Source organism: Eurypyga helias, unplaced genomic scaffold, assembly GCF_000690775.1.
Source record: "Eurypyga helias isolate BGI_N326 unplaced genomic scaffold, ASM69077v1 scaffold11259, whole genome shotgun sequence".
Lineage (NCBI taxonomy): Eukaryota > Metazoa > Chordata > Aves > Eurypygiformes > Eurypygidae > Eurypyga > Eurypyga helias.
Window position 1 is genome coordinate 1,948 of NW_010272740.1, and position 13,431 is coordinate 15,378.

Genomic DNA, 13,431 nt, shown 5'->3' on the forward strand with positions numbered 1-13,431 from the left:
ATCAAAGCACATAAAAAAATCCCTCTCCACCATTCTTGTTAAACCTTGTCTTCATTTGAAACTTCTGGATATGTATATTTCATGGTATCTTCAAGCTCACTGTTTTCCGTGGCTTTCCTTTATCTCTTTATCATTGTTTTTTCTCAGTTTTTTATAATACTGTCACTTCCTCCTGTACAAAATTTGCTTCCAATTACTGACTCGTCTCTTGCTACCTTTAATTCTTGTCTTACCAAGATGGGCTATTAGACTCGGTGTCTTAGCTTACTTTTCTTTGGCAGTCTTTCATATACCTTGCCTTTACCTTACTTTTCTCCTTCATCATTATTAAAACTACTTGTAGCAGCTCTTTATTCTTTCAGCTTATTTTTTCTCCTATCTATTGATTTGATGCTGTAGCAAACTTGATCTTTCAGCAATTTTGTCCTCTTTGGACACATTTTTCTAGCTCTCTTATTTTCTGGTTTGTTCTAAAATATTTTTATCATTCTGTGTTACAATTTGGGTTTTTTACTATTGACTTACCTACCCTGAATATCTACAGTTTCTGATTTTTCTTCATTTTTATTTGTAATACTTACATGGTCTGCACTTGATTTGTTAGCAACATATGATAAGGTTCGTAATCTACCGTTTTTTGTTTAAAATATTTTTTTCCTTCCTTAGACTTCATATCTATTTTCCTGAATATTTATGACAGAGTTTCCACACTTTCGATTAAAGTAAACCCCTACTCACTGGAAAATCATCTCATTAAACATACAGTTTGGCATAGTTAATGTTAAGGGTTCTAGCCAGAAGAATTTAGATTATTTTATAACATCCAGTGTGATGGAATAATAATTTTGGGAAGGGAAAAGTAGAGTTCTATTCCAGAATGTTAAACAAAAGAAGAGACGCTGATAGTGGGAGAATGATGTTTCATGACATACAAAGACAGGGAACTTTCACATGAAAGGTAATTGAAGCAAAAAGAACTTTTCAAATGAAGGAGAGAAAAGGAGGAGGAAGACGAGCTTCAAGCTTAAGAAATCCTGTAGGAAGATAATTGATATTTAGAGATGAATAGCAGGAGCCAAGCACTTGCAAGGTTATAGGTCAGGAGGATTCAGAATCTGAGTGAAATGTTATTATCTGTCGTATCTTAAAATAAAGTCATTCAGGATATATTGTATGGCATATTACTTTTGTTTGTAGTTAGATATCTGAACATATACAACATTCCTTCGCTGGTACTTAAAATTCTAGACTATCCAATATTTCTTTGATGGATATTGAATTATTCAGTCCTGAAACAGATGGTCTCCACAAAGTATTCTACTCTGAGCATTTTAAATAAATAATATTGGTCTTTTCCCATTTTGTCTTAATTAAAAATATATTTTATGTTTCCAGTCAAATGAATGATGTACACTGCTTTTATGCTGTCTTTATTAGAGCCATACATATGCCCATTTTTGAGGGCCATGAGTCAATTAGATACGCTCATGGGGTCAGGCTCTTGATCATCCAGGGGCATGCTTCCTAATTTCCAAACCACCTGAAGAGGTCAGTGTCTAGTATCTTTTAAATTCAGTGCAAGTTACACACATAAATGCTTTTGCTGTATGAGGAAGTACTGGTGGGCACTTATCTACCTTTTGATGTAGAGAAAAAAACACAACTCTTTGGCAATATACTTCTGTTTCTTTTATTTTAAACTATTTGGTTAACCGATGTTCAGGGCAGCAGGAGGCTTTTCTCTCTCCTTGGTGTATGTGCTTTGGTGTAATATGTTTATTGGTATATGCTTATAAATTGTGAGATGCTTTTGAAAGCTTGGATGAAAAATAAGATGATTATCTTTCTGTTTTCTTTCTCATAATCCAGACATTACAAAAGCTAGAAATAACTCAAAATTACTCTAGCAGTAGTGGACGTCCTCCATTTTAATCAGCTTTTCTAAGACCAAGAGAGAGAAAATGAGCTTTAGTTAACTCTTCTTAAATAACGTTATGTTGACTGTTGAAGTAGGTGGGTGATCAGACTGCAGAGTTTTCAGAGTTGCAATTTTCTTCTGGTTACACTTGTAATTTGCACTCAAATACAGAGAACAATTCATCTTTTCTCTGTGTGTGTGTTTTTTGTTTGTTGTCTTTTCTTTTTTAAATATGCAGAAATGAGAGAGAGGTTGAAGTTCCTGGAAGGAAGAAAAGGTAGAAATTTTGATTTGGACTCTTAACGGCCTGAAAGGCAGCAGGGTGTTTTGAAATGATAACATAAACATACATTTATGAGTGTTGTGACAGTGGACAGTGCTATTCTGGAGTTGTCAAAGAGTCTGGAAGTCATGGGGATACATTTCATTCTAGCTTTAGTACTGCAATCCTCTTACATCACTGTGGAAGAAATGGAATTGACGTAGTGGTGTACATGTTTTATATAGTTTAGTTATATAGGCAAACTTGTGCAAGCAGGTATTTTAGGAGAATACATTGTGTGGCACATGAATATTTAGTGTAGCACTTAGTTTACTAAAACTAAATTTACTCAAAATGGGCATGTACTTCTCATAAATACCTGCAGAGCATTTATGAAGTAAATTATGTAAGATTTTAACAATTGAGGTTATTAAACACTTTAATTTTTTGTAAAGCACAAAACCAGTAGGGAATCGGTAAAATGCATGTGACATTTTGATTTAATTTAATCCTTTTATTATGCAATATGTAAAGAAATACATAGCTGATTACTTGTAGTTTAATGATGGTTGATGCTTTACTGTAGTGAAACTAACTTTAAATGGTTGGGGTTTATTTTGCTCAATTATTGGACACTTGGCACTTAATTTAAAAGGGATTATTGTAACTCTGTAGCCATTTATCTTCTACTTAAATGTGAGAATATATAAGAATGTGTGATTTTCATCATATGGTTCTATGTCCTATAAAATCATTCCACCATTATGTCGAAATACTGTCTGTTAGCTGTCATCAGTAGTCTTTAGACAGTAATCCTATTTCTTTGTTTCTATACAGTATTAAGCTGTATGTTTTAAGTTTATCTGAAATTCATGCTAGAGACAGAAACAACAAGACATTATTAATGTTGACAGCACATAGTACCATTTCACACCAGAAAAACCCCACCCACAACAGATAGTTAATTGACTGTCAGGAAAGCTCTGGGATTTATTTTTGTGTTTCCGAGTTATTCAGTTAGCTTGAAAAGCAGCGTTGTGTTGTCCATGCAGTTGCATACCTCAGTGTGAACCATGAAGATGAACAATGTAATACTTTTCACTGTTGTGATGTTACTAGAAACAATATTTGGTGAGTTTAGTTGTTAAAGAAGAAGATAAATAGGTTCAATTTTGCATCTTGATTTCTTCCTTGTGTTCTGTTGATAGAAGCGACTATTACTGCCCTATTCGCCCTTGTTCTGGCACCTAGCTCTCAGGTCATTTAAGTGCAGGATAGTGAAATAAATATGTACACGCTTCGTTAGGAGTCCCAGTTCTTATTTGCTTCTTTGGTCTGCAGCAATAGTCTGAGCTGAAGGGATCACCTGTGAATACCTTGTAATTAATATGGGACTCTTCATGTTTGCCTCTGTATGAACCCGAGAGATGTCTGTCTGGTTAGCAACAATGTTGTCTGATCAAATCCACACTGTGCAAGTAGTGACAGGCAGTCTCAAGGTGATATATTATGCCAAATGTTATGGGGGGATCCAACCTTGCATTGGTCCTGGGAAAGAGCGTAAGTCTGCATAACATATGGAGATAAAAAGTGAAGTTGGGTTGGACTGTCAAAAGGAATCAACCTGTATATTTCGTGATGATGGCTTGGAAACTAGTTTTGTCTCAGGTATGGACGTTTTGAAGCAGAAAGCAGTATGTAGGACTGGACCTATAGCCTTCCTTGACCCTTAATTTAGCACTGAGCTATGGCAGACTAGCTCCTGTATGTACAGCTGCCCTCAGCACATGTTTTCCTTTGAGCTATAGCCAAGGACACAATGAGAACAGTCCTGTATTCAGAGTAATGCTTAGAACTCAGTAATCTGTAGATTTTGGTATCCACTTTAATGGATAATTCTTGGAAGGAAGAATATGGTTATTTATCATTGCTCTCCCATTCTTCTAAGTAGTTACTTTCCATATACTTTCCTTACTTTCCTTTCTCTACTGCAGTAGAGAATTCCTACTAAAGGAAATGCTGTTCTGTGATTGAGGTACGTGACTGTGTACTTGGGAATGGGTGGGAGAGAATCAGTGTATTCAGCTTGAGGGGGAAATCCTGAATTTCCATATTAGGGGGATATATTGTGTAGAAATATGAATGAAAATAGTCTTGAATCAAGAAGCCAGAATTACTGTGATATTTAATATCTTGCTGTTTTGGTCATTTATTCTAAATTGCTCTCCACACCTGAATACATAAAGCATGTAGCTTTGTGATTCCCAAAAGCATTGTGGCTATTTGGAGCACAGCATGAAATTGTCATCAACACAAATAACAGACAATAGCTACGTAAGAGTAAGACAGATGGAGTTGTTTTCCACTTTTCTAAACTGTAATGTTAAAAAGAACATCAGCTATTTTGGGATCAGGAATGGGCCATCTGCCCAAATTGCCTGCCCTTTCAGCTTTACCTTACTCCCATATTATTGGTATTATTTTCATCTGAATGTCATTACATTTTTATGCTTTGTTTCCTTGAAAGATACTTTGTGTCATTAGCTGATCAGTTTTATGCCCCGTCTTCCTTTAAGAATTCCAGGTCTGTCTTTAATACTTATATTTTCTATTCAGATATTTTGCCTCCAAATCTGATGTTTGCTTGATAATTTTTTTATTAAGTCAGACAACAGCTGTCCTTACTGGCAGTGTTGGAAATGATGTGACAGTCTGGCAACAATAGTACCAGGAAATAAGCAAAGGACTAATGGGGTAATGGAAGAGAGAGGAACAGAGCATTAGCATCAAGGGAAAGAAAAGGACCTTGGGAAAAAAAGTCTAAAAATACTTGATGCTGAGGGATGGGGGGAGGGGTGGGGGGGGAAGAGCAAGTGAGAGAGATTTGTAAAAAGCTGCCAAAGGAATTTCATTTGCAGTTTTCATCTTCATCTGAGGGGAGAAATGACTTAATTAAAGATTCAGTTGCTTTGAAGACTGTTGATTTATTGTCTTGAATGTCTTTGTGGGATGAGCATTATACTTTAATGTCTTCGTGGGATGAGCTTTAGAAAGAATTAAACATTTTCTAGTGGAATTTTTTAAAATCTGAAATTCTTGGTTCAATGAATATCAAATGTTCTACAAGAATGTCAACATTGCATATCAGCATTTCATTTCAGGTTTTTTATTAATTCATGTTGTGTAAATACTTCTATTTGTTCTGTCACTGTAATTTGGCAAATGAAAATGGAAGATTTTCTTACTAAATATCTAAACAAATAATATAAAACCATTTTAATGTTCCAAAACAACTGAATTTTTTTCCCCTCTCCCCCCCTTTTTTTCTTCTGAAAAAGTAATGAACTTCACTAACTGTAAAATAACATTTTAGATAGCAGTCAGTTCCCATCAAACAGCTAATTTTCCTTGGAATATAATGGAATTTCTTTTTATACGTGGTTACTCTTGTACTTTTGTTCATAAACATCAGCATCTTTTTTGATGCCCTGTGATAGATACAGGGCTTGCAAGTTCTACAAGACCTAGAAGGTCATGTGTCCTTTGTAGCAACAACTGAAGGTCAGGAGGGATGCACCCACAAGCTTTCAAAATGAAACTGCATATTTTTGTCTTGTTATAGCTTTGTTTAATCATCAAGGTTTACAGGTTGTTTAAATGGTTAGCGAACTAATAAATATTTTAACTTTCTGTAAAGTGCATAGACTTTTCTGTAGGTGAATATACATTCCTTTTTAATGAAAAAAGATATTGGTATTTTTTCTTGGCATTAATTAAATGTAAAATTTAAATTGTGTAGTTATAATTCCTAGAAATAGGAATTACACATAGTTTTTGTTTCATTCTTGTTTGGTAGCTCTGACAATTGATCATAATTTCTTAAGCAGCCAAAGACAAAAGTGATTTGTCTATTATTTGGAAAAAAAGTCAGATTGATGATCATGTGTAGTCTTTCTTTTACAGTTGCTTTCTTTGAAGATCAGTCTACTTCCTTTTTTAAAATTGGAAATGGGAAGGCACCTCAATATAACTGGAGCTTTATATCTCTGAGAACACTGTATTCAAGTAGGTAGGCTTACACTCTTTTGTTTAAAGTTTTCCTTGAGTGTTCAAAATAAAAAGTCTTTTAAGCATGTTGTCTAATTGGGTTAACCTTATTTCCTTTTGAAAACCCTTGCTATAGAAACAAAGCAATAGCATTTTATTCCAACATCTTTCTACTATTGCTCATGGGACCCAAAGTGCTCTAAAAAGATCACTTGTATCTATTGCTTCCCCAGCAATTTTACTTGGGATATCTTTCTGGAATCTATGTTGTGAAGTCTCATATCTTAAGTAGGCAACACCAGTAATTTTTCACTCTGGATATATTTCCAGTCATTGTGTTTCTTGCCTCTAAAAAACTGCATAGTTTTTACTCTGTTTCCAAGCATATGTTCTCATCTTTAGCATGAAGTGAATTGTTAGTCTTGGTTTATCTCTAGTGGTTTGTGTCCAATGGCTGTCTATTCCATTCATCCTTCAACATGTCTTCTGTAGTTTTCGTACTGAAGTTTTCATATTTATTGTACACTTTCAGCTATGTAAAGTTTCTTGTCTTGTCAGTACCATACCTCCACTCTGGTTTTACTGCATTCAGTTAATAAATAAGAATTGTTTTCTTCCTTAAGTCTGACGGAGTGAAAGTTTTCAATTTTTTTCTCTCTAAAACCTGAATTCTTCTGATATTGTCTAATATCTGAACTTATTTTCTAGACTATATATAGGCACCTTTTCCTGAAATGTCTCTTCTGGTTTCAGGTAACAAAATACGTTTTATAAGGCTGTTGATGATCCTTGTGTCTCTTCTATTACTGACCAGCACATAACTGAGGCAAAAATCTCCATTTCTTTTTTAACTTATCTTGAGGTAACAGCTTAAGGTTACTCAAGTAGAATGAATTTTATTAGTGAATTTTGGAAACGGAAATTTCCTATTAGTATGTAAATAAACATTTATTCTGTGATCTTTTATGTTAAGTTTTTTAGCTGCATTTTGGAATTATGATTTCACATCATTGTGGATAAAACAGTAACTCACACATATGTAAGTCAGCATTTGGCTATTTTAGCTAATGGTATATTGGACTTGGTTTTTGTAAATGTTTTACCAAGAAGTAAATGCTTAATCTTTTTATTAATAGAACACTACTTTTCAGTCTGGTAGCTGTTAGAAAGAACTACGGTAATTGAATTTAAAAATTGACTTAAAAAAGCTTTTCAGCCTTATGTTTTGGGTATTGCCTAGCCAGACATTTTTAACACTCATGTTTGCCCTCTGTCTTTCATTACTAGCATGTTTCAGGATAAGGTTTGCTGTCAAATGCCAAGATAAAGTGAATCTATTTCTCAGCTACTATTTTCTGGTTTGAATATCTAGTAAGTACTGCTTTTAATAGATTAGATTCCTGAGAGATTACTGTTAAATAAGTGGAAGCACAGGTGTGTAACAGTGCTTGTCTCCATTTCTGAGGAAATTAAATAGAGCTCATTTTAAGTTCCTACTTCCATTAAAGAGCGTAAACATCCCAATTAGAGACAGAAAAATTTTAACCCTATGCCTTGTGTAGAAAAAGCAACCTTCCTGTAAATGAAGAGGTTATTTATAAGTATACTATACCATTTTTAGTTCTTCCCATACTTTTTTAACAGCTGCTACTTTGCTGAAAAAAATGTTGTGTTTTTTTGGCATATGTCATTGAAGTGATGTAAATTAAATATACACCGAGCTATTAAAGCTAAAAGGTGGATGTATTACTTCCTAAGGACCCTCAGGTTTATAAACTACTACAAAATAGTGTATCTGTGGAAGGAACAGCTATCCCGTTTTTTTACGTACAGCCACACAAGGAACATATAAAGTTGTATAATAGCTTCCTCAAGGACATAAGAGAGGACTGCAAAGCTGCTTTAAGAAAATGCAAAAATATAAAGGAAGTAATTTACATCCTAACTGTTAGCAACAGGATAATCCATTTCTTCTTAAAATGTAAGTCATGTTTTCATTTTATATAGAATGATTCAAATATTTGTGAGATATACCTAGTTACATTTTACCTCTCAGAAATTTAGTATGAAAATTCTTCTATATAAAACCACATTTTATCTGTCAACATAAACTTTAAATGAGGTATTTAAATAAGGTAAATAAAGTTTTGTACTTATTCTGGGGGTTGAGTGGGGAAGTCATCTTATCAGTGCTCCTCATAATATTGTGTAGAGATGTTTTTGCCTGCAAAAATGAGGTTCTCATTTCTAAGCACTAGGAACTGTAAGTTCTAAATATAGCTTGATTCCAAATGTAAGCATACAAGATATACCTACGAGCTCGTGCTGTCACGTACAGTATCTGCTTGGTGATGGGTCCCCCTTAAACTACTTATCCTGAAGAACAGCTTTGTGCATAGGCTGTCCATGGTACTGAAATGTGACGTGCAACCGCAGCGTTTATCTGATCAATTTCAGTGTGCCTTTATGTGTGACAGCGATTTATAAGGTTTGTAAACATCCTTCTTCAGGGAAATATATGGACTCTATGAATATCTTATGTTTGGGTAGTTTAAAGTTAGTATCAGGCTTTTCTTTCTGCCTTTAACAACTGTGAAAATTACCTTTACATAATTTAATAATCCTTGGTTTTAGCTAGAAAATGGATAATTTTAACATGAAAACAAGTTATTAATGAGTGCTAGGTAAAATTAATTTTTTCCCATGTTGTAAGTGTTTATAGACCAATAATATTTTGAAAGTATACAGCAAACTATAAGTAAGTGGAAAAGTTAATGTTATTACAAGATGTAACTCTTCTACCTACAAAAATTCTGTCAGCGATTCCACAGAAATGTTTACTTCAGCAAGCCTAGAAAGATAAAATATATGTTATTATAGGTTTTAAAAAACGTTAAGTCTACTAAAGACTTACAAGAAATGTTTGTTACTCCTATTTTTACTTTGTCATTTGTGTGCATTCTGTGAATATTTACTTACATAAGTGCAATATTCAGAGATAACCATTTTTTCCTTCATTCATCCTATTTGTTTTTACATATATGAACCAAACTAACAAACATTTTGCTGTTGCTTTCTTTATCAGGAAGTACCATATTTTTTCATCGGGTATCTTAATGGTCAGATGTGTTTTTCTTTGCTGGGCTCAGGATTAGTCACTTTTTCCATCCTAACAGAATAGGATTTAGCTTATAATCAACATTCTGATCAGCAGCTTCTTGTGCACACTTGCTGCTTATGGGGCCCGGTCCTAGTCTCGTGAGAACTTTAGCTTCAATATGATTAGTCAGGTGTTCATTGTTCTCTTTTCATTTTGTTTCATTTCATTTCTACTAATAATGTTTCTGTCAGTCATTTATTGCTTCTTACATTGTGAAAGATGAGGAGGTGTATAACCTAGTCAGTTATTGTTATGACTGAACAGAAGTGTGCAGGTCCAGAAAGAAAACCGTAATGTCACTTAAACTGTTCAAGCTATCTGAGTTTTCTCTGTGGCCAGCCTAAAGTTTAGACGTTGTTAATAACTGAATTACCCTTTTGACTGAAGACAAAATAATTGGATTTATATTATCTGAGACTAAAGATTGCTTTTAGTTTTCAGGCTTCTGGGAAAAACCAAAGCAGCTCAAAACTTGCTGTTATCACAGGATCACTAAGGTTGGATGTGAGGTTATCAGTAGCTAACAATCTGTTTCCCTATCAGTCTTATGTCTCCTTCCCACCCTTCTTCTCTCTTCTTCCTCCCACAATAAACGATGTGTAAAATATGGTTACTGTTATGTGTTAGTACTCATAAAAATATTTATTGTGTGGTTTATTGCAATTGTACCGCCTAAAACTAGCAAAAATATCCTGTGTTCAGACTGGGATTTCAGCATGAGAATATGTAAGGAAATATTTTATCAGACATCAGAATGAGTTTGTTTATTGTCAAAAAAGAGCTCCCAGAATGTATTATTTTAGAAACAAAGAAGCCAAAAACTATTTTGATTTTAATCAAAAATGTATTTTCCTCATAAAAAAATTCACATACTCACTGTGTCTACTCTACAGAATTTGTCCATTTCATTACACCATGTGTCAATCCTAGTATATCTGTTCACTGCAAAAAATCGTGGCTAGTGTGTGTAATACAGCACAGGAGGAGGTATTGCTCAGTTCCACTACTTTTATATAATAATAAAAAAAAAAATACAGAAAATGTTCTTGGCTACTTGCACTATATTCCAGACTTCAAAGTCCTGTGGAAGTTCTAGAAAATGCAGTTAATTTTATTTGGTTGGTAGAATACCCTTAGAAGCCAGTTAGTTAAAATTCTTCTTTTATGCTGAGTCAGTACATACTCCCATTTGTCAGCAGCATCAAAGTCCAGGCATCTAGTTCCAAAACGAAATACATTTTCTTGTTGCCTTTTTGTTCAGCACAAATGCAGTCATGTGCTTTTTATTTCAGAAATTAAGTGATACACTGACATATTTATGACATATTGGTTGGTACACCTATCACAGTTGCTTTTACTTCCATTGCTGTGCTTTTTTCTTTGCCCATGTCCCAGAGACTGATTAGAGGAGGATAAAGCTCATTGAGTGAAAAGGATTGTTTCTTCAGGTAATTCTTTAGATAGCTGTGTCCAACATGATAGTTCATCTCTCGTGAGATGCAGCCATAAAGATACATCACAGAGATGATTCCCAGAAGAGTACCAAGACAGGTGAGGAATCCTATTATGTTGTTCTTTTCAGAGCCTTTCACTGCCAAGTCCAGTCCTTTTGTGGTTACGTTGACACATTGTTTCTTATTCTGTGAATAGACAGTGGGAATATCTATACAAATTTTGTATTCAGTTGATGGATTTAGATGTGTAAGATTATATACCTTGATGTAAGATGGTATTCGAGCACTCTGTGCAGCCTGAGAGTTTTCAGCTTTCAGAAAGGCTGTCCATCTAACACTGGACTTCAGAATTTTAGAACTTGCTTTCCATGAAACCAAAACAGAATTAGATTTTATATCTTCTATTTTAATATTCAAAGATCCATCAGTGTCCTGAGGGAAAGACCCATCCACTTTAATCATAACTGACTTTAGGTCTGCCCCAACTAAATTTGTTGCTATACATGTGTATAAGCCACTTTCTTTTTGTGTTACGTCACTTATGTCTAATGTTCCTTCAGAATGAATGTAGTATTTATTAGTCATAGTATTAGGCAAAAGTTTGTGTCCTGATGGTGTTATCCAGTAGATTTCAGGTTCTGGTTCTGCTGTTGCTCTGCAGTGTAAGGAAATATGGCTGCCAGTTTTTAAATCCAGAGTAGATGGAAAACTTTCAGGAGCTATCAGAGGGAGACAGATTTCCATCATTTCCCGGAAGTGTATCTGTCTCACATTCTGGCCTTGGAATTCGGGAGGGTCTACACAAAACAGAGACTCCGACTCCATGAAGCGAATGTTTGTTTTATTCATGTTAATCCAGCGGATGACACAATCACACCTAATGGGATTGCTGTGAATACTAACTTCTTTCAGGTTAGGCAAAGATTCTACTGTACTGCGGTACAGGGCACTCAGCGCATTGCTGTTGAGCATGAGCGATTCCAGCTTGGGAAGTCTGTAGAAGGCATTTGGATGAATGTAGGATAATCTGGGGTTATTCGTAGCTTCTATTTTTCTTAAATCTGGCAAATTATCGACAGCAAGACTATCTATAGAAATCAGTTCAGGCATGTTATTAATTCCTAACTCTTTTAGGTGCAGCATATTGCTAAAATCTCCTCGTCGTATTCTGTTAATGGGATTCTTATTTAGATCCAGAAATTTAAGATTTGTAGCCTTTTGAAGAGCAATGTGGGGCACTCTCAAAAATCTGTTGTCATAAAAGGAGATGCTTTCTAAATTGTCAAGGCCAACCAAAGCATTATCTGGTATTTCAGTGAGATTTACGCCTGCTAAAACTAGGCTGCGCAGATTGATAAGAGGCTTAAAGTTCATATCTTCGATTCTGATTATTGGGTTTTCTCCAATCATGAGAATTTCAAGATTAGGAGTAGCTTCAAACCACTTCCTGTTGATCATTTGCAGACCATTTGAATTGAGGTGAAGTCTGAGAAGATTATTGAGGCCTATGAAAGCTCCTGGTGCAATCACAGAAAGCAGGTTATGATTAATATAAAGTTCTTGTAAATTGTGAAGTCCTGAGAGACATTCTTCCGGGAGTTCAGTAAGTTTGTTTTCTTCAAGATACATTGAAAGCAACTGTGGTATTTTTCTAAGATTAATGCTGTTCACTGAGGATAAATTGTTCTGAGATAAATCTAGACCAGTTAAATTCACTGGGAAGTGTACTGAATGTTCAATTTTTTCAATATTATTAGTCTGTAGAAGTAGAACCTGTGTGTCAGCAGGCAGTCTGGCTGGAAAATTAGAAAGGCCTAAGTCATTACAGTCTACTGTTGGAGCCTCCATATACACAGACCTGGGGGTGAACCATGGTCTGATCTCACATATACATGACTCTGGGCAGTCTGCTTTTTTTTCTACAGCTTGTACTAGTGCAGGGGTAACTAGGCCAAGTAGAAAATTAATTTTGAGTAACATGTCCCTCATCTTAGCTCAAATGTTCAGAGAAGTAACGGACCTTTTAGTATTCCACTGTTACGTTTTTGGAATTTAGTATGACCTGGTCAGTTGATAAAACACACACTTGCATTTGTCAAATGATGATTGTGAAGGAGTTGTTTCCTGAGGATGTGTGATAAATTTGCAACCAAGTTGTCCTGTAGTAAGAGGCATTTTGTGGAGTTGAAGGTCACTCTGTCCTTGATGACATAAAATTGATAAGCTTTGTGAAGATGAAGTATGTATAGATGGTCATAGGAGATTAAGCAATTCATTTATTTAGTAGTATTAACTTCAAATCCCATGATTGATTAGTGTTTGCAGGGATGACAGGATGACCTGAAATATAAGAAGAGGAAATAATTAGTGTAAGAAACTATAACATTATAAATTAATTTAGCCATCTTTTGCTCTCTAATGTTAATTATTGCAAGTAAGAAACGAAAATTATTGTGGTGCCCAGAGTATTGTGGTATTGAGATAGCATAAATGAAGTTAATATAGTAATATATCTTTAGATTTGTAGCTTGTCATACATCCAGTGGAGCATTGCTCTACAGAAAGATGAAGATCCACAAAGTATAAAGCA

General features: G+C 34.7%; 1 protein-coding gene across 1 annotated transcript; it reads right to left on the reverse strand.

Moving 5' to 3' along the window:
* Positions 1–10,209: 10,209 nt before the first annotated feature.
* On the reverse strand, positions 10,210–13,187 carry LRRN3 (leucine rich repeat neuronal 3). Its single transcript, XM_010159230.1, has one exon. The coding sequence runs from the start codon at positions 12,828–12,830 to the stop codon at positions 10,704–10,706; it is 2,127 nt and encodes a 708-aa protein (XP_010157532.1). The 5' UTR covers positions 12,831–13,187; the 3' UTR covers positions 10,210–10,703.
* Positions 13,188–13,431: the final 244 nt, after the last annotated feature.